Below are 20583 nucleotides of genomic sequence, written 5' to 3'. Positions count from 1 at the left end.
TCGAGCCCTGCCCTTTAATGAAGGTACAACATTTAGCAACTTACTGCTACACTTAGAGGCGCCTCTTTTCTTTTATACCCTGTAAAGAAAATGCTTTGATATACAAGTGCTTTGGATTACAAGCATGTTTCTGGAACGAATTATGCTCGCAAAACAAGTTTTTACTGTATAACTGCAACTCAGAAAGTTCAGGTCACCAATCTTAGGATTGGATGGACAGAGATGCAAATCCTTTCGTTGATCTGACTGTTCACATTTCAAAGTGTTAATCAGTTTGCCTAGAGCAGGGGTGCCCAACCTTTTTTGAAGAGCGAGGACCAGTTTAGAGACTTGGTAACCAGTCACGTGCCACAACGAGAGGAGCGGGTAGATGACCGGCCTGTGTCTATATGCAGAGCAGACACAGCCCACTCTACATATGGGTCCCCGATCCACCCAGACAGAAGGGGAATATTGGAGATAGGCGGTTGTAAACACAAGTCAGTTTACATCTGCCGCTTTACAGAGGTGAATGGAGAGTCCGATTGCGTCCACCTGAAAAACAGACAGGTGAACATGATCAGACGGATTGTGTGAAAGGGGCCTAAGCCTGCTTTCACACGGATGCACTGCAGTTTACCTGCACCTTAACTGACCTCAATCTTCACTTCTTCCTCAGGATGCCTGCAGGTATCGCTGGCTGCTGCTATTCCTTAGGTGGGTATGGCTGGTGGCTGCTGCTGTCCCCCCAGACTGCTGCTGGCTGTCCTCCAGGGCTGGTATTGCTGGTGGGTACTGTTGGCAGGTATTGCTGGCTGATTCTTGACCTGCCATTTCCGAACAACAGTGTGACAGGAGCTGGCACTAGAGGAAGCATGAGGCTGCAGTAGAGAGCAGAGCCGATGCTTCCTGTATTGCTCCGGTCACAGGCAGAGTGCATTTGGTATCGATCCGCCTGTGACAGGAGCTGGCGCCTAACAGGGAGCATGTGACCCGTGGGCCAGCGGTTGGGCAAATGTAAGGTCCCCATTTTCTCTGAGATTGTGGCTTTTTTAAGGTACAGTTACATGGCCTTTAGTAATATACTTGTAGGCCATCAAATATCTGCAGCACACTGAATCTGTCAAGTGCATGGTTTTAATTTTTAACTGGGAATTAAAAAAACAATGTAATCATTAAACCCCCTAGTATGCCAACCGCAGATGAAGTTAGTAGACACAAAAGAAGCAGCTCTGTCCTTGTATCAAGATAGGCTACTGCTACAAACACAGTATCTTTCTACATGCCAAGATGATTATGGCATACCCCTTCAGGTCACTTTAATTTATTACATAATAAAAAGTAACAGGACTGCTTTAAAAAAGGTACCCCCCCCCCCTCTTTTTTTATTTTACACGCCATCTAGACACTAAAAAACTTGTAAGACACTTTCAACTTATATTGGGCCTTGCACTATAAATGTAAGCAAGTCCTCATTTATTTTTTTCCATCCTTTCCCATTCTAAAAATCTGCAATAATAAAAATCTAAAGGGAAAAAAATGATTCAATAGAATTACCTTTTCCCAGCCTTCTGCCTAGGGTATCCAGGCAAGGGTGACATTACGTTCCTCCCAGTGAGATCCCAGAAAATGCCCAGTAGCCCAAATCCTTAGAGAAGACATGCCTTCACTGTGCTGTAGCGTCATCTGGCACAATTCAGGCTACTCAGCACTGCCCAGGATCTTGCAGGGTAGAGGGGAAAGGCAATTATCTTTAACCTTGTTCTTTACGTTTTTTTTTATATATTTGCCACTTTTGGATAAAGGAGGAATGGGGTCGGCAAATTAAAAAGTGGACCATGCCAATAGTGCTAGGTCCGTTTTAAAAAGTGACAAACTGCTTGTGCGCAAACACTAGAATGTGTCTGCTATTACCTACCTATGTTAGCCATACAACTCTCCTTTGAGCAACTTTCTGATTCTAAGGTGACTTTGTTAAGCTGGTCATAGATGGGCCAGTGTTTTTGTCCTGCCCGCAAGTTGAAAAAAAAACGATACGTTTCCCTTATCCACACACACGACGTGGATGCAAGAGTCATCCCTGCTGTGTCATTATACGCCGACAACTGGGAGACTACACTGCCATCAGAATACATAAATTAGCCATGCAGCCTTTTGCCTGTGGCGCTGATCAAGCAATAGGGTGATTAAACAGAAGCTGATCAGTAAATTGACTTCTGTTCTACCACATGGATCAAAATTCATTGGGTCCCTGGTGAACTGGATAGCTTTCGATCCATGTATGGCCAACTTTACTAAGGAAAACAACTTCACTGATGTTGAGATTCATTTGCTGGTCATCCCATGTTCATATAAGCCCCTCAGCAGACAAATAGGGTGCTTTCATTAGACAGGAAGATTGTAGGCGGGTGAAATTTACTGAAGTAATTTAAGTGAAGTCCTTACAGAACAAGATGAATGAAGAGCCACAGTAGCCATTCTTGATACCAAATTTCATAGCAGACAGACCTGTGGTGCCTGCATCCCATGGAAATTATTGAAAATATTGCCTATGGATAAATGACAAAAAACTAATATGGTATACTGACTTTCATGATTACACCCCTACATTTACCACCAAATTAGAATCCGGTGTTCCAGATTCAATGACTACAACCTTGTTAGCGTATGTAGGTGAAACCTGTTATTTAAACATCACCATGCCAAGCTCAAAGGCCCTAGGAAACAGAAGTTGTGGGTGCCCAGCAGTCTGACAAGTGACTTAAAAAGACTGCCAAATGATTTGAAAGCTACCATTCTAGTGGAAGAAAAATAATCTACATGTGGCATAGAATTCAAGAACTGCTAATTTGTCCAGGACTGGCTGAGCCAGCAAATTTAGTCCAAGAATTCACCATTTAATGCAAAACAAAAAAACAAAAAAACAAAAAAAAGAACTCTCCAAGAACCACAAAATGTACTTGTAAGATGTTCAGGTAACTCTTGCAACAGTTGGTGTCAAAGTACATTCATCTAAAATTTGAACCTGCAGGAGAGGGGTGTTTAGAATTAAGGCTTGCGGTAGACAAAGCCTGAAATTTTGTAGGGGTAGTTCATGCAAGGAAACCCATCAACATCTATCGTTAAATAAATAATTAAAAAGCAAACTGTTAATAGTGTTCTATCATCTATAGGCACTGCTTGAATAAGGATCCAACATCTACCTGTTCAACTACAGGGAGTCCCGAGTTACAAACATCTGACTTGCATACGACTCGTACTTAAGAACTCAGGAAGTGTGATGACACGCTGCTCCCTGAAACTGCAGGGCGGCCATTTTGCTGCCACCTACTGTCCAGCAGACCTGTCCGCAATCCCACATCACTGCATGGCCAGTTAACTCTTCCCTATGCTACCCAAAATGTAAAAATATTTTTTTGGCTGGCGTTATACTTAAAAATTGTACCTGTTCCAACTTAGATACAAATTTAATGTATAACTAAAGGCAAAACGTTTTTTTTTAGTGTTGGATGGAGTGGAGATGGATTAGACCCCCATGTCAGGTTTTATTGCGATCAATTTCCCCGTTAGGGAGATTCCTCCTGACTATTTGTCCTGTTTACCATTATCATTAAAAGTGAAAGTAAATGAAATAATCACACATTTTGGGTTGTCCCCCAAAAAAGTAATAGAGGGGAAATCATCCAAAGGGGGTCCCAAAAAAATTCCCCTAATTTGCTGGGATTTCCCTTCACTTCCTGTTTGCCTATGGGACAGGAAGTGAAATCTCTGCAATGGGACACAGATCGCAAAAAAAATCAAACACGTATAGGGGATAGAACAGCCGCATGCATTGATATTGACTATTTTAATTATGTGTGACCATTTCAGTCTATGATAGAACACCGACATTCATTGGCTTTTGTAAGTGAAAGGAAAATGGAACAACCAGAATACAATGAAAGATTGTCTTGGAAGGAGCATTCATGTAATACCTTAGCAAATAGTAACATATTGTTGGTTTGGAACTTTGGGCTTCAATGGTGTTGCCATCAAGGGATTCCAACAGTCAATACCTTAGTGAGTGAGACTTTTAATGACATCGTTAAAAATGCAGCCGTCTAAGGAACATCCACCACGTCGGCTTTTTTAGTACTGATATATAAACAAGACACATTTAAAAAAATAAAAAATAAAAAAAGGGGTGGGTCATGTGATCCCCTCGGCAATAATTGAATCTACCTGTACTTTATCTGACTGTCAAAAAAATATACTTTTATAAAAACTCAGACGAGTTACCCAAATAACTCAAAAACATCCTGGATAGAAAACAGCTCCTGTAGCCCAAAACAGTCTGGTGTATTTGGTTAATTCGATTTACTACACATAACACGGTTACAATGCGGAAATGCTTTGTATGTGCATCCAATAAAATCTAATAGGGGTCCTAAAAATAATGAAATTCTCCTTAGCAGGACCCAATTATTGGTAAAACCATAGAACATCCTTCATTTAGCAGATGGCTTCCACAAAACCACTTTGCTATTGTATATGATTAGATGTCGAATAATGGAAGATTTTACTCTTTTTTTTTTAATAATACAAAGAAATCACCATCTGGCAGAGCTATAATCTCAATAGCCTTATCTGACACAAAACAGGTCATATAATGCCATTCATTAGGTCATATATGAGAAACGAACAAAAAAATATGAATGAATGCTACCAGACCCAAAATAAAAGACATTCAGCTTTACCACAGTGGTTTATCCCATTCCAGAAACGTTTTCTATCAAGTTTTAAATACTGTCTGTGTCACTGTTGAGGAGACTTGATCTTACCTTCTATGCTGACAGCTATGTCCTGGGCAGGTAGAGAGTGTAAATATCCCTCACAAGGAGAGATTGGCAATACATTTCTGACAGGGGTTCTAATATCTCTCTCTCTCTCTCTATAGATTTATATTATATATATATATATATATATATATATATATATATATATATATATACACACACACACACACACACACACACATACATATGTAGCGCCCTGCTCCCAATGACTGGGGCGCTATTCTAAATGTAGAGGGTGTCTGAGCCAATAGTGGGCTCAGAATTTATTGAATTTCATTGAAATTAGCCTCTGCTCTGGCTATGGTTGTGTTTGAAAAGGATTTTCCCCTGTTGCCTGTAGGTGGCTTTACCGCCTCAGGCCCATTTTGGAACACAAGCGAACCATGGTGTGTTAGATGACCCTTCTCGGGAGCAGCCCAGTGGGAGTGGTGCCCTGCTGTGCATGCCGGAAGGGGATACTTAAGAGGCAGACGCCGTTTTCCGTGGTCCTTCGCCTCGTGACCTTCCTGGCGCGAGGCACGTGTGTGAGATCTTGACCTCAGGACCACGTTGGTCTGAGGTCACATCTCCATGGAGTAGGCCGAGCTATGCTGGCTAAGGCCTACGATTCAAAGGGGGATCCCAAGCTGTCCATCCAAGAGGGGGAAGCTGCTTAACAAAGGAAACCGGGGGAGGACCTGCCCTGGAGGAGACCAAGCAAGGCAAGCTAATGTCTCGGGATAGGCCCGGTGACTTTGTTATAAAGGGATCCACTATTATTTTTTTTTTTTTTTTTTTATTATCCAACAAAAAGGTTTTTATTGATGAAAAGGCGGTAAACAACTTATGACATCTATAGCATAGCCAGACAAACAGTCATCAGAAACAAAATACAGCATTAAAATTACTTGAACAATGTCGCCTCTTTCACAATTCATGACTGCACATACTATGGTACTCATCCCGCATTCAATCCCAACAATCTGCCCATGACCAGGTCCACCGGGAAAAGCACCGGTGTATCCAGCCACGGAGCCCATAGGTTGGGATCCACTATTCTATTTGTCTTACAGTCTGCCAGATCAGCTTAAAGGCTCTTTTACTGTAAAGCTGGAAGTTCGGGACTTAAATCCGGTGGCAGAGGATTCATGGCTACCCATGATCATTCTCAGATGGTCTGTGGCAGAGACTGTCCTCATACTGTTTGTGCATCATCCCGGCTGCTAAGCCATGTGAAAGGGGTCTATCCGGATGAGCAATACCTACTTAAGAGAGAGTGGTGAATACTGGAACTTTAGATATTTTTGTGCATTTTGTACCGCGTACTTGAACCTTCCCCTTCACTCTATACTCTCCACTTTCTTCACAAGTTTTATGCAGCAAGGTTTTACATCTTGTGTGGACATTGCAATTTCTATAGACTTTCTTCCCCTTTCTTCGGGGGTAGTGCTACATATAGATCTATATTTTATCTATCTATCTATCTATAAATTATCAGGAAGCGATAGAAGAAATCTCCCAAACAGGGAGCCACAGATAGCAATTAAAGTTGACTTAGACCTGGTTCACATCTATGCATTTTTTAGTGCATGTTCTGTTTTGCAGACTACAATCCATTTAAATGGTTTCCTATGGATGTAGTTCACATCTGTGTATTTTATGGAAAGGGCTAGGGTTTTTTTGCTTTTTTTTTTTGTTTTTGGTTGCATAGACTTCAATGGTTTGAAGATGTGTATTGAAAAACGCAAAATGCACCTGCAATATGCAAACTGCAACCTGCATAGGTGTGAATCAGGCCGAAGTCCTAACCTTTGCCCAATCAACCAAAAGAGTTTGGGCTGGAGTTACGCTTTAAGCCAATATAACAGCTATAAAGAAGCTAGAATACAAATCAAGAGGTATGTACTTAACTACTTGCCGACCAGCCGCTGCAGTTATATGGCGGCAGGTCGGCTTGGCTGTACGAGATCACGTAGCTATACGTCATCTCGCGTTTCAGCTCCCGGTCCTGTCAGAGGGAGAAATGATGGATCTTCTGTTCATACAATGTATGAACAGCAATCAGTCATTTCCACAAGTCAGTCCCACCCCCCCCTTCAGTTAGAACACACCTAGGGAACATAATTAACCCCTTCCTCGCCCCCTAGTGTTACCTCCTTCCCCGACAGTGGCATTTTTATAGTAATCAATGCATTTTTATAGCGTTGATCGCTATAAAAATGCCAATGTTTCCAAAAATGTGTCAAATGTGTCCGCCATAAGGTCACAGTACCGATAAAAATCGCAGATCGCCGCCATTACTAGTAAAAAATAAATATTAATAAAAATGCAATAAATCTATCCCCTATTCTGTAGACGCTATAACTTTTGTGCAAACCAATCAATAAATGCTTATTGCGATTTTTTTTTACCAAAAATATGTAGAAGAATAAGTATCGGCCTAAACTGAGGAAAACATATATATATATATATATATATATATATATATATATATATATATATATATATATTTTTTTTTTTTGGGATATTTATTACAGCAAAAAGTAAAAAAATAGATTTTTTTTTCAAAATTGTTGCTCTATTTTTGTTTATAGCGCAAAAAATAAAAACCGCAGAGGTGATCAAATACCACCAAAAGAAAGCTCTAATTGTGGGGAAAAAAGGACGTAAATTTTGTTTGGGAGTCACGTCGCACGACCGCGCAATTGTCAGTTAAAGCGACGCAGTGCCGAATCACAAAAAGGGGCCTGGTGATTGACCAGCAAAATGGTCCGGGGCTTAAATGGTTAATGAAACCACTAATGCAAGGATTACATTTTTTCATTATTGTTACATACTATGTATGGCAGAGAGCATACCGCTATCTGAACAGAATTATTTTTTGACAGGCAAGACAATTATGTCAAATGAGAATTTAGCTGTCTCCCTAATGTCATATTTTTAAATGTATTTTTTAATACTGGTGCTTTTTTTAGTACTAAAGACAGCATTTGATTGTTGTAGGTAACATCTGCCAGAATTTATAAAAAAAAAACATTAATGTTGCAAGCTGGGCTCTACTATAAGAAAATGAGGGCTAAAGCTGACCATACATATAAAAACGTGTCTAGTTCTGCCAGCAAGATTGAGAAATTCACAGATTCGCCGTTCCACGCTAGACAGCATAGATGGAAAAGTCTACCACTGCTGGCTATTGTATTCTGATGGCTGGCACTGGCATTGTCAGAATAACCAAACATTTACAGTTCATTAGCTGCAGTCACTGTTCAGACTCCAACCTGGCACCTTTGATTTCTTAAACTAACTTTGTCAAGCCGGATGGTGTTGGCAGGGCCACCAACAGCTCAAATTTCAGTTGATTCTCAGGTCGATTCTTCCAGGACTTTTTTTCTTCTTAATTAAAATAGCAGCCGACGATTAATTTCCCCCCTATGCTTATCCCCATGACTAAGCTCCAACGGCGGAGTGAAACGCATTGGAAACATGGGCCTGGTTGGAGCCCAGGCTGAGGTTGTCATACCATTTTCTTACAAGGTTTTGCAGAGATGTGCGACTTCCAGGACTTTTCCCTTTGATGTCTAGAGCCCAGACAAGCTTTGTCCTTGTCTGCATCCCAAGCAGTTGCTACATAAGAGGACCTGGTGGAGCCTTGAGCGGCACCTGTCATTTTAGTTAGGGTCACTAAAGGGGTGATTTACTAATGAGACGTTACTTGTAGTTGGCCACCAGGTATCTCAGGAGGGATTTTGTCCCACTCCTCTTTGCAGATCCTCTCCAAGTCATTAAGGTTTTGAGACCGACGTTTGGCGACTCGAACCTTCAGCTCCCTTCACATATTTTCTATGGGATTAAGGTCTGGAGACTGGCTAAGCCACTCCAGGACCTTAATGTGTTTCTTCTTTGAGTCACTCCTTTGTTGCCTTGGCTGTGTGTTTTGGGTCATTGTCATGCTGGAATACCCATCCACGAACCATTTTTTAAAGTGGTTGTAAACCCTATACAACCACTCTTCACTACAGGCAAGCCTATAAGGCTTACCTGTAGCTACCATGGATATCTCCTAAACCTGCACGGTTTAGGAGATATCTCCTCTATCAGCACATGCGCACTGAAACAACGGTTCGTTCGTGCCGTTGCTTCAGCTGACCTGCAGTTACCGGCGCCTGCCATACGCATGCGCGGAAGTGACATCGTCACGGCTCCAGACAATCACAGTGCCGGAGCCCGCGATACCCGGAAAAAACTCCGGGAGACATGTCGCCGGGAAGAGCAGTGGGCCGGGGGCTTCGATCCCGGGTCAATTGTTTATAATGAGCTATTATGTTAGGCATACAAGCTCATTATGCCTTTGTTTTGCAGGGTTTTTTTTAGAGGGTTTACAACCACTTTAATGCCCTGGCTGATGGAAGGGTGTTCTCACCCAAGATTTAACAGTACATGGCCCCATCCATCGTCCTTTTGATGCAGTGAAGTTGTCCTCACCTCTTAGCAGAAAAACACCCCCAAAGCATGTTTCCACCTCCATGTTTGATGGTGGGGATGGTGTTCTTGGGGTCACACAGGCAGCATTCCTCCTCCTCCAAACACGGTGAGTCGAGTTGATGCCAAAGAGCTTGATTTTGCTCTTATCTGACCACAACACTTTCACCCAGTTCTCTGAATCATTCAGATGTTCATTAGCAAACTTCAGGAGGGCCTTTACATGTGCTTTCTTGAGCAGGGGGACCTTGTGGGCACTCCAGGATTTCAGTCCTTCACGGCGTAGTGTGTTACCAATTGTTTTCTTGGCGACTATGATCCCAACTGCATTGAGATAATTGACAAGATTCTCCCGTGTAGTTCTGGGCTGATTCCTCATCCTTCTCATTGAAACTCCACGAGGTGAGATCTTCCATGGAGCCCCAGGTCGAGGGAGATTTACAGTTATTTGTGTTTCTTCCATTTGCAAATAATTACACCAACTGTTGGTCACCCTCTTACCAAGCTGCTTGGAGAGAGTCTTGAAGCCCATTCCAGCCTTGTGTAGGTCTACAATCTTGTCCCTGACATCCTTGGACAGATCTTTGGTCTTGGCCATGGTGGAGAGATTGGAATCTGATTGATCGACTGCTTCTGTGGACAGGTATCTTTTATACAGTAACAAGCTGAGATTAGAAGCACTCCCTTTAAGGCCCATTTCAGACGTGCGGACCTTATGTCCGCATTTTCATCCATCCATTGCAGATGAAAACGGGACATACATTGGTCCCTATGTGATTGCGGGTGTCCGCAGATGACCATCCGCTGACACCCGTAATCACCCGCCTCCGCAAAGCTCCGCAAAATCGGACAGAAGAAAATCCTATTTTTCTTCCGTCTGGCGGATCGGGTGAACACGGACATCCGGTCCGTGTTCATCCGATCCTCCATAGGGGAGAGCGGAGGAAAGACAGGACAGTCCCTGCACAGTGTGCGGGGACCGCCCTGTCAGCCGACGGCTCAGCGGGGATTTTACGGAGGATCCCTGCTCAGCAAAGCGGACACATGGAGGCGGATCATTACTGATCCGCCCGTGTGAAAGGGCCCTTAGGGAGTGCTCCTAATCTCAGCTCATTACCTGTATAGAAGACACCTGGAAGCCAGAAAGCTTGGTGATCGATAGGGGATCAAATACTTATACTCGCTAAAATGCAAATCAATATAAGTTTTTTTTAAATGCGTTTTTCTGGATATTTTTGTTGTTATTTTGTCTCTCACTGTTAAAATAAACCTACCATTAAAATTAAAGACTGATAATTTATTTGTCGATGGGAAAAGGTACAAAATCAGCAGGGAATCGAATACCCTTTCCCCCTCTCACTGTATGCACAGTGTGTTTGCCTTTAGATATATGCAAAGTATTTGCTTTTAGTAAATCAACCCCTATAGTCAACACTGTGGTTATGTTACTATATAAAATAGGTTTCCTAAAAAAGCTACACATACAATGAATCCCCATGTGATGTTGATGAAGTTAGAAGTCTAGGGAGGATGTAATTCCCCAAGTTAAGGACTGTGGAAAACATAGTTATCTTTGGAACTGTGTCAGCTGACTGAGCTTCCTGAATGGCATAACAGAACACAAGCTGGCAGGCCGCGGTGACTTACAGTACAAAACGCACTCCAATAAAACATGTGTCTTAAGTTAAACACAGGAAAGACGATCAGGCAAGAGGGAGGTAAAGAGATAAAACCCTGGGAGTGTAGAGTGATGTAGGAGAATTAAACATCTACATTTGTTTGATGTATTTCTAAATCCTGATATCTGAACAGTGACAAGGCAGTGACTAATTTCCTCTGTACAGGCTTGACTATGAATAAAATAAAAATGTTATATTGGTCATATAGCTAGCTAGGTCATCAAAGAATAAATTGCCCATTTTGCAAATGAATGCCAAAAGCCAGGGATTCTCCTTTCACCACAGAACAATTTTTAAAAATACAGTGTATGCCCACTGAAAGATTGCTCCCTTTTCTCAGGAAGCACCCTGTCGTGAAAATTATTTTGTGCAAATTTTCCAGCAGTCTGAAGATTTCCTGCAGCGTTCTCTAGGACTTTCAGTATGCTAATCATTGCTCAACGTTTTTAAAATACAAAATCAAAGCAGTATTAATCCCAAAAACAAAAAAATGTGTAAATGTTTACCAATCCTTAAAGCGGAGTTCCACCCTAAAAATGAACTATTAACAGCTTGCCTTTAATGTAAATAAATAAAAAAATAATGTTTTATTCATTTCTATCTGGCTGTTACCAGGCATATTTCGTAATCTGCCTAGTTCCTGGTCCTAGGTGGTTCAACTTCCTGTCCTAAGACCCCATTGCCTCCTGGGAAATGAGGACACTCATTTCCCAGGAGTCTCTGGGCATTACTGTGCCAAAAAAAAAAAAATCGCCCAGCATGCACCTCTCTCTGAAAACCAGGAAGAAAAAGGAACTGGGCTTCACATGCCCACACATATGATGGATACGGCCACAACATGAGCTGGAGGATATATGGCAAGTGTTTGCAATGATTTCTGGAACGATTTGGGAGCTAGTAATACGTTTTAGGGACTATTTAATGTGATTAATTTTACCTTGCAAAAAAAAAAAAATTATGCCCAGAACCCCGCTCTAAATGTGGTAGCGGATTTAGTTTTCTTTTTGAACACTTTTTTCCCTTTATTTTCACATGGTAAACTAGACAGTAACACACTTCCTGTCTTAAAGCGGAGGTCCACACAAAAAGTGAACCGTTGCTTTTCGGAACCCTCCCCCCCTCCGGTGTCACATGTGGCACCTTTCAGGGAGGAGGGGGGTGCAGATGCCTGTATAATACCCACTTCCGGGCATAGAACCCCCCCCCCCCGCGCCGTCCTCTCGGAAACACACTGGTCCCAGGAGACAGCGGGTACCAGTGAGGACATGCAGCCGCAGTGCTTCACTTCCCGATTCCCTCACCGAGGATGGGGCAGCCGAGAGCCGAGCTATAGCTCGGCTTCGGCTACAGACATCGCGGGCACCCTGGACAAGTAAGTGTCCATTTATCAGCAGCTGCAGTATTTGTAGCTGCTGGCTTTTATTTTTTTATTTTTTTTGGTCGTACCTCCGCTCTGGAAGAAGAAGCAATGGAACACACTTTGGTACAGCACCCTTTTCAATCTGGGGAGAGGGCAGTTTAGGATGCACTAGCAAATTTAGATGGTCTTGACTAACAAATGAAATATATAAACTATACAGCCCTAGCAGCTCATACAGCAGCCATGGGGAATGGGAGAAAGATAAAGAACTCTGACCAAACTTTCCATTGGTAAAATTACATAGCATTTGTCACAATTTTCAGAAAGTGATTTTTACATTTGGAGCCACTGCCATGCCTGTAACCAATCCCAGCAGGAACCACTGTCAGCTGCTTCTATGTGCACAGACAGAGTACTTCCCCATCTGTGCGTGACATCACCCTGTTTCTTAGAGTGACATGCCCCCTGCTATGCAGAAATGGGACCCGATATAATTTTTAATAATGGAAGGCCAAAGTTCTAAATTGTAATCTAGAATAATCTTTATCCTGACTATACAGGTTCTAATGAAAAGAGATACAATGCAGTTCTCCCTTAAAGCAGACGTTCGCCCTCTTCGACATACTTCCCTCCATCCATCCTCTATACCTATCGCACTGTGCCTCCTGGGATATGCACATCACATATCCCAGGAGGCATAGCCTTCCATTCAGGAAAGGAGGAGGAGGCAGGCCTATTGGCGCATCATTGGGAAGGCCGGCACGCTGAGCCAAGAAGAGCTGGTGGGCATCTTGATGATGTCAGAAAAAACATGGTGGCATGGGACAGAGCTGTGGCCGAGCATGAGGGGATCTCAGCAGGACAACGCTGGATCCGCTGGGAAGGGGAGCATCTGAAATATGCAAATACCACCTGGCGGAGTTGAAAAACAAAAATGGGGTGGGAGGGCAGGTGCAGATCCGCTTTAATCACTAGGAAACATGCACACCTTCTGGGAAGTACTTATTGTAACATCCAACTTAAGCACTGCAGTAAAAATAATGTGCATCTAGTGCCAACAGGGATTTAGGAGCAGTTTTTGTTAAGAGCAAGACCAAATTGAAGCAACTTCACAAGAGATTAAACATGTTTACTGTGGAGATACAATGTCCAAGGCAAAAATAGAATCAGTTTGACGTGAGCAACAACATTACATTTATGATATCTGGACTAAAATGAACAACTACCTGCATATCTAATCAAATAAAACACATACAAATACTAGGATCAGAATAAAAGAAAGAATTAAGGAGTGGCACCTACCTATGGTTACCCTGCAGGCCCGTTGAAGAATGTAAAAATTCAATTGGGTCTTCGACCTCATAGATAGTTGCATCACATTCATTTATATCTGAAACTACAGTGAATGGCAGATTTTCATATTCCGGGATTTCTTCATAGTGACATATATTTTCATACTCTGGTATATCAGACTCTGGCATCTCTGTTGAAGATGCCACCTGTGTTCTCTGTAGTGATACCAAACTATCATCCAAAGACTTTGAGGTGGGATTATTTACAGGACTGAAGTCATTCTTGTTTTTCTGTTTTTTCTTAGACAGTGGACTGAAGGAATCAGCGGAATGTGCTTTTGATGGTTTCACCTTCCTCTCTAAAGTTGGAGATGACGAGTGTCCAGTACAGGAAAAGATATCAGAGGTGCCGCCGTCTCCCGACAAACTGCCACGGGATAAGAATTTTTGAAAGTCATTTTTTATTACACAAACTGACAGTTTCAAGTTAAGAAACTTCTTTAATGCATTTTTTTTAGGACTTTCGTTTGTTTGGCTTTCTATTCTATTCATATCCACAGCAGACAAAGACTTGGCTCTGGGCTTGGTGAGTGGATTGGTACGGTCATTACTTAAAGAGGTTTTGAGTGATTCTGGGCTTCCAAGAAAAGGTAATATTGGGTGCTCCAACTTCCACAATGGTTTTTCCGAAGTCTGTGATCGATTTTGGAAAGTCCCTTCATGTCCCAAAGTAGCATAAGAGCTGCTGCCATTGGAACTGTAAAGTTTTTCCTCAGAAGCAGCCTTCTTGAGCAGTCCAGCTGCCGGTAGGCTGAATCTTTGAGGCTTTTTTGGAGCAACTCTTGGTGAACTTGCAGCTGGTGTGTTGGGTGCAAGGTGCTTTTCCATGGCAGCATTCCTAACAGGCAGCTGCTGTTCATAAATAAGTTTCAATTGTTTCGGTAAGCTCATTGACAGGGAGCTGCACCTTTTAAAATTGCTATCTTCCTCAGCCACAGATTTCATTTCGTTTTCAACACCAGTTGGAGTCAGTTCTGTACTTGAATGACCAACATTAGATTCACAATTTTGAATATCTTGATACTCTGGATCTAAAATGTTAGGTATAATGTATTCATCATTAGAATGTCCAACTTCATTCTGTCCTGGCTGATAGTTTGTTGGTGAACTATCGCCGAACGTTCCATGATCACCGTTGTTTTCTGCAATGCCATCCACACAATCTTGTCGCACAAGACACGGTGTTCGCAACCTCCTTGGTTTTGGAACTGGAAGGGACTTATGTGGAGGTGGAGCTCGTGGTAGACATTTGGACCTTCCACTGTGTTCTGTTGAGAAAGGCCTTTTGTCAAGTGGTATTCCATTGCATTCTTTCACATGATCAATGGTTTCATGCTCTGGATCAGATGGAACATCCTGAGAGGGAGCAACAACAGGCTCTTTGACTAATGAATTAAGTTTTTTTGTGTTACTAGTAAGTTTATCCATATTTGAAAAAGGCATCTCCCATTCGCTCAATTCAGTTGAACTTGCAATAACATTGTGACCGGTTGTCCTAATGCATTTTTCAGAGTTCTCCTGCTTGTAGGCGTGTCCATTGGCAAAGAGATTATGAGTTATAACATCTTTAACCTTGTCTTCTAAAATGCTGGCCCTCAGAATGACTTGGTTTGCTTTAGCCAACGTGTCCTGTTGAGTGCAAGTTTTCCATCTTGTTCTTACACAGGGAACTGGCTGCCCACACATTTTCTTATTTTCTAAGTTTTCCAGCTGTTCTATTACCTTTTGGGCTTTCTGAAAAGAATCTCCATTGCCAAGCTTGTGATTGCAGTCAAAACTGCAGGAACAAGGTGAAATTATATACGTTACATTTGATCTTTCGTCGTGGTCGAATGTTTCATGCTTATAATTGAGCGTTTCAGATTCTGCACCTTTGTGTTCATCATTGTTAATACCATTTGATTTAATGTCACTTTGTCTCCACTCTTCAGAGACAGATGAGCTTTGAAGGACCTTTGGCTTTGGAGCTATTGTTGGCTTTAATTTTTTTGAAGCCGGTGACACTTTGGCCTGAACTACATCTGGCTTGGGAGCAACTGGTGGTGGGCTAGGTTTCTGAATGGATACATGTTTCGGCTTTGGAGCAATTGGAGGCTTCTTGATATCTGTTAATAAATTAAAAATACATAAGAAAATCTTTAGTCTTAATTTTATAATAAACGTAATTGTTTTAACTGTAACAAATATGTATAGCATAGAGCACCATAAAAGCACTGAAATAATTTAAAAGCAAAAAACAGTGTTACAAATGAAATTGTATAAAAAAAATGAGTGTATGATTGTCTCCTTCTCTCTTTGGTAATACGAATGACTAATGTTAATACATTATCAGCAAGGCCCCTTACACACTGGCTGAGATCTCTTCGCTGAGCAGGCGGGTGACAGATCTGTGACTAAAATGTATTCTGCTACTTCTTTGGTAAAAAAATAGAAATAAGTGTATACTGATTAACTTTCATGCAAACCAAAGCGGAGTTCCACCCAAAAATGCAACATCCGGTACCTTTCGAGGGGGGAGGGGAGCGGATACCTGTCTAATACAGGTATTTGCTCCCACTTCCGGCGATAGATGGCCGCAGGATCCGCGGTGATCTCTGCCATGTCCGGCCCCTCCTCCATCCCCCCTGCTGTCTTCTGGGCGACACACAGATCCCAGAAGACAGCAGGGACCAGTCGCATGTGCAGCATGACTTGCACAGTAGGGAACCAGGCTGTGAAGCCACAAGGCTTCACTTCCTTATTCCCTTACCGAAGATGCTTGGGCCTGCACCCTGGAGCCGAGGGACAGATCAGCTTCAAGTGAGGACATCACGAGCGCCTTGGACAGGTAAGTGTCCTTATTTTAAAAGTCAGCAACTGCATTATTTATAGCTGCTGACTTTAATAATTTTTTTTCAGCAGAACGCCGATTTAAAGCATCTACATACTATGGTATAGATATTGGAATTGTAATGAATTAATTAACTTTATATTAGTAATGGTGGTGATCAGCGACTTATAGTGGGAACTGCGATAGTGCATCAGGCAATCTGACACTAACCGATGCTGGGGGGGGGGGCTGACCAACTGCCACTGACATCACCAGTTGACACCAATATGGTAATCAGTGCTAATAATATACACAGTCACTGTACTAATGAAACTGGCTGGGAAGGGTTTAACATCAAGGCCGATTAAAGGGTTAACTGCATGCATAACAAGTGTTAATGTGTATATACTGCGTGCTGTTTTTACTAACTAATGTCTCGGTCTTTCCTCCCTGGAAAAAAACGACATATCACTGCTGTCTGTAGAGAGCCCTATGTTGTTTACCAACACAGGGCTCTCTTCTGTCGTTCACTCAGCCGATCAGTGGGTGCCAGATATATATTCGCTGAGGAAGCCCTTACCCACGGACGATATGTGTGCATGAGGGCTATGTGATGTCAGGACAGCCACCTACCTGGTTTTTCTACATATGCTACATGACTTAAACCCGAGCATTGGGATACAGTGCCGCTTTTGTGAGTAGTAATTATTTTTAATAAAGTAGTATTTTTTATGCATACAGAGAGCACTATGTACTTTCTTTGAATCTTTACATGAACAAATGCATGTCTAAGAGTGAGTTTGGAGGCTATTGATTGACTGAGGAGATTGAGTGAAGGACCATACATGAAGACATCCCAATCATCTTTACAATTGGCTTTGTTAAGGGACTGCTTGAATGAGCTTTGTTTGTTCAGAGGTCCATTCGTTAAGATGAGAGGCCTGTAACTTTGGTGGAGGAAACATTGAAATGGATGCACAGTGATTGTTTCAAGCACCCTGTTCACTGCCCAAGGATTCCTCTTCCTCTCTCTGTTGCTTTTTACTGTCAACACCTCTTGGCCTCAGCATTCCACACCCTTGGACTTGTTCCTTCAATTTTAGTTTTAGTTTATTTTCAGCGCTGCACTGCTTTTTTTATATGTGTTTTACGTAAGGACTTTTTTAAATTGACCTCCTGCTGCATCCGTTAGGATTGGTTTTGCGCTGTCTAATTTTCTTTACTGATTGGCCGGGACACGCTGATCGGGTTGTGCTGCAGTGAGTGGCAGCTGAAGCTTCCGAATGTAAGAGCGGACCAAGAAGTAAGCAGTAACGTACAGGTACACGATTGTGGCTGTATGAGCCAACCGGCAGCAGTAAATATGCTTAGAGTGGTAATATCTTCTCACCTGATGTCAATTGTACTTGCAGCACTGTGCTGACAGGCTGAAGTACAGTACAAGCTGTATAAAAAAAAATCATAATAATAATAATAATAAAAAAAAAGGTGCTACTATAATCAGATTTTTTGCTGATTAAAGAGCAAAAAAAAAAAAAAAAAGGAAGCACATTGCAAATGTAATGTCTAAACATAATTTGTAAGTATTATTAGCAAACATTTTTATAAACTTTTACACTGTAAAGGCTTTATACAGATTTAACAATAACAGCGGATATGTGGAAAGGATGTGACTCAAAATATCCAGTGCTGCTACAGGAATGGATAACCATTCCCCCTAGGCAATACTTCTAAATAAGATTTTCTAAAATTTACTACACTAATGACTGTGCAGCTTCTACTATAAAATGATAGGAAAGATCAGTGCGACTGACAATATACCCCGTTGGGATCATAACAGAAGGATATAGAAGTTTAACTGGCCACTAACTAAATATAGCTGGGAAAGGGGAAAAAAAAAGTTTGGCCATTATAGGTCAGACAGCTAGAACACCAAAAGTCCCTTCAATTAAAAAAAACACACGGGATGAATAATTTCCAACTATCCCCAATTAGAATTTAGAGATCAGCCTCATTTAACTGCCTACCCTTTGGGGCATGCTAATGGAGGAAAAATCTATTATACAAATAGAGAACATTTTTCTTTACCAAACGTATACAAGAATGTAAAATAAATATGGAAACAATTATTGGTGAACCGCACACCCTTGAGATATATTGTGCAATATCGTGCAATAATATAAACAACCACTGGGTGTCCTCAGTGAGTGATATAGCAATGATACTATGCAAACAATTATAAAGTGCAAATAGTGAACATAGAAATGATGGTGAATAGCAAATTAGTACAATGGGTGTGGTTGAGTGTAAAACGTCACTTCCACACACAGTGGAACGCAGGTAGAGCGCACAACGGCGTTCCCGTGTCCACTAGAGGATTGGAAGAGGCAGACATCAATTCAAATTTAGGTAAATACACTAGCTGCGTTAAAGTGGTTCTAAAGCCTTTTTTTTTTTAACCTTGCATTCTCCTTCTGAGTGCAGCTACTGTAAAGTACCTGAGCCCAATCTCGATCCAGCGCTGTGCACAAGAGCAGTGTCTCTTTCAGCTCTCTCCCTCCTTATAGACTCAGATACAGCAGCGGGGGCCACTGGCTCCTTCTGCTGTCAATCACAGCCAGTGAGGAGGGAGCAAGGAGGTGGGGGCAAGCTCTGTATCAATGGACACACAGAGCATGGCTCAGGAGCAAGCCCGCATGAGTGCCCCCATAGTAAGTGGCTTGCTATGTTAGGCACGCTGACAGGGGGGGCAGGAGCACTGTCAGGGGACCTGAGAAGAGGAGGACCAGGGCTGCTGTATGCAAAACCATTGCACGAAGCAGGTAAGTATGACATGTTTGTTATTAAAACACATACACACACACACACATATATACACACACAGGATAGATTGAGTGTGTGTGTGTGAGTGTGTGTGTGTGTGTGTGTGTGTGTGTGTGAGAGAGTGAGTGAGTGAGTGAGTGAGTGAGTGAGTGAGTGAGTGAGAGAGAGAGGTGGCTTGCATGGCAAAGGCGTTACCGAGAGAACACTTTGCATTTTGCATTAGACAAGGTGGAGAGGCCAGGTAGGGCAGCACAGTGGTGCAGTGAGTGGCACTTTCGCCTAGCAGCAAAAAGGTTCGCTGGTTCGAATCCCAACCACGACACCATCTGCATGGAGTTTGCATGTTCTCCCTGTGTCTGCGTGGGTTTCCTCCGGGTACTCCGGTTTCCTCCCACACTCCAAAGACATGCTGGTAGGTAAATTGGATCTCGTCCAAAATTGGCCCAGTATATTTGTGTATATGACTGTGTGTCCCTAGCGTGTCATGATCCTACAGGGTAAAAATGACCGCACCAGCCAAGCAGATACTGGCTGGAAAAAGCGCCCAAAGGCGATTCACTTCGCATGCGTTGCGCTATACAAGTCATTCATTCATTCATTCATTCACATGTATTACCTACAAGCTGGTCCAATGTGACTATGCAAAATACCTAGTCTTCAGCTTTAAAATTGTTAAATGTCTATGTATTACTGAATACAGAGCTGCATTAGGTTCTTTATTTATGTCTGCCTGAAGTTCAGCTTAAAAAAAAAATCCTGCCAGTTAATTTCCCCTCATGTGACCTGCACCGAGGGACGACTATACATTACTGAAATTACAGGCATGTGAGAGTAATACTAGCAAACCACAAACACAGGGATCCTTGTGCGGAGAGGTTACCCATGACACGCAACATCATCAACAAAGTGAGCAGGGCCAGAAGGACACAACAAAGCAAAGAATTGTCAAACACGGCAATAACATGTTCCTATAGTGACATGATAACCAAGCTATTCCACTTCCACATTGTCAATGTAACCAGATATAACAAAATTTAAACTGTCTAGTACCAACATTCTACTCTTCCCTTCTGGTACTCCCAGAGTGCCTTGAAATTTGGAGCCACCATTGGACCTGTCATTTGAGAATAAAGTTTGTTATTAGCTAGGTAATCATACGGTAGTTGACGTTACTCTTTGAACCAGGCTCAGGGAATGCAGAGAATATTAACAGATGCTGGTACTACCAGAGGTGGGAAACATTGTGCCAGCTGTGGACAGGTAGGACAGCATAAACTCTAGTTTCTGA

The 20583-nt window shown here is 42.2% G+C and overlaps 1 protein-coding gene across 1 annotated transcript in view; it reads right to left on the bottom strand.

Moving 5' to 3' along the window:
• Window positions 1-20583, bottom strand: part of FGD6 (FYVE, RhoGEF and PH domain containing 6) — a 158854-nt gene that overhangs the window by 95705 nt on the left and 42566 nt on the right. The window contains exon 2 of the mRNA XM_040344117.1: window positions 13614-15768. Within this exon, the coding sequence (XP_040200051.1) occupies window positions 13614-15768 (2155 nt within the window). The remainder of the gene's footprint in view (window positions 1-13613; window positions 15769-20583) is intronic.

This window comes from Rana temporaria, chromosome 3 (assembly GCF_905171775.1).
Source record: "Rana temporaria chromosome 3, aRanTem1.1, whole genome shotgun sequence".
Taxonomy (NCBI): Eukaryota; Metazoa; Chordata; class Amphibia; order Anura; family Ranidae; genus Rana; species Rana temporaria.
The sequence above is the reverse complement of the archived record's forward strand: the minus strand, read 5'-3'. Positions and strand labels throughout refer to the sequence as shown.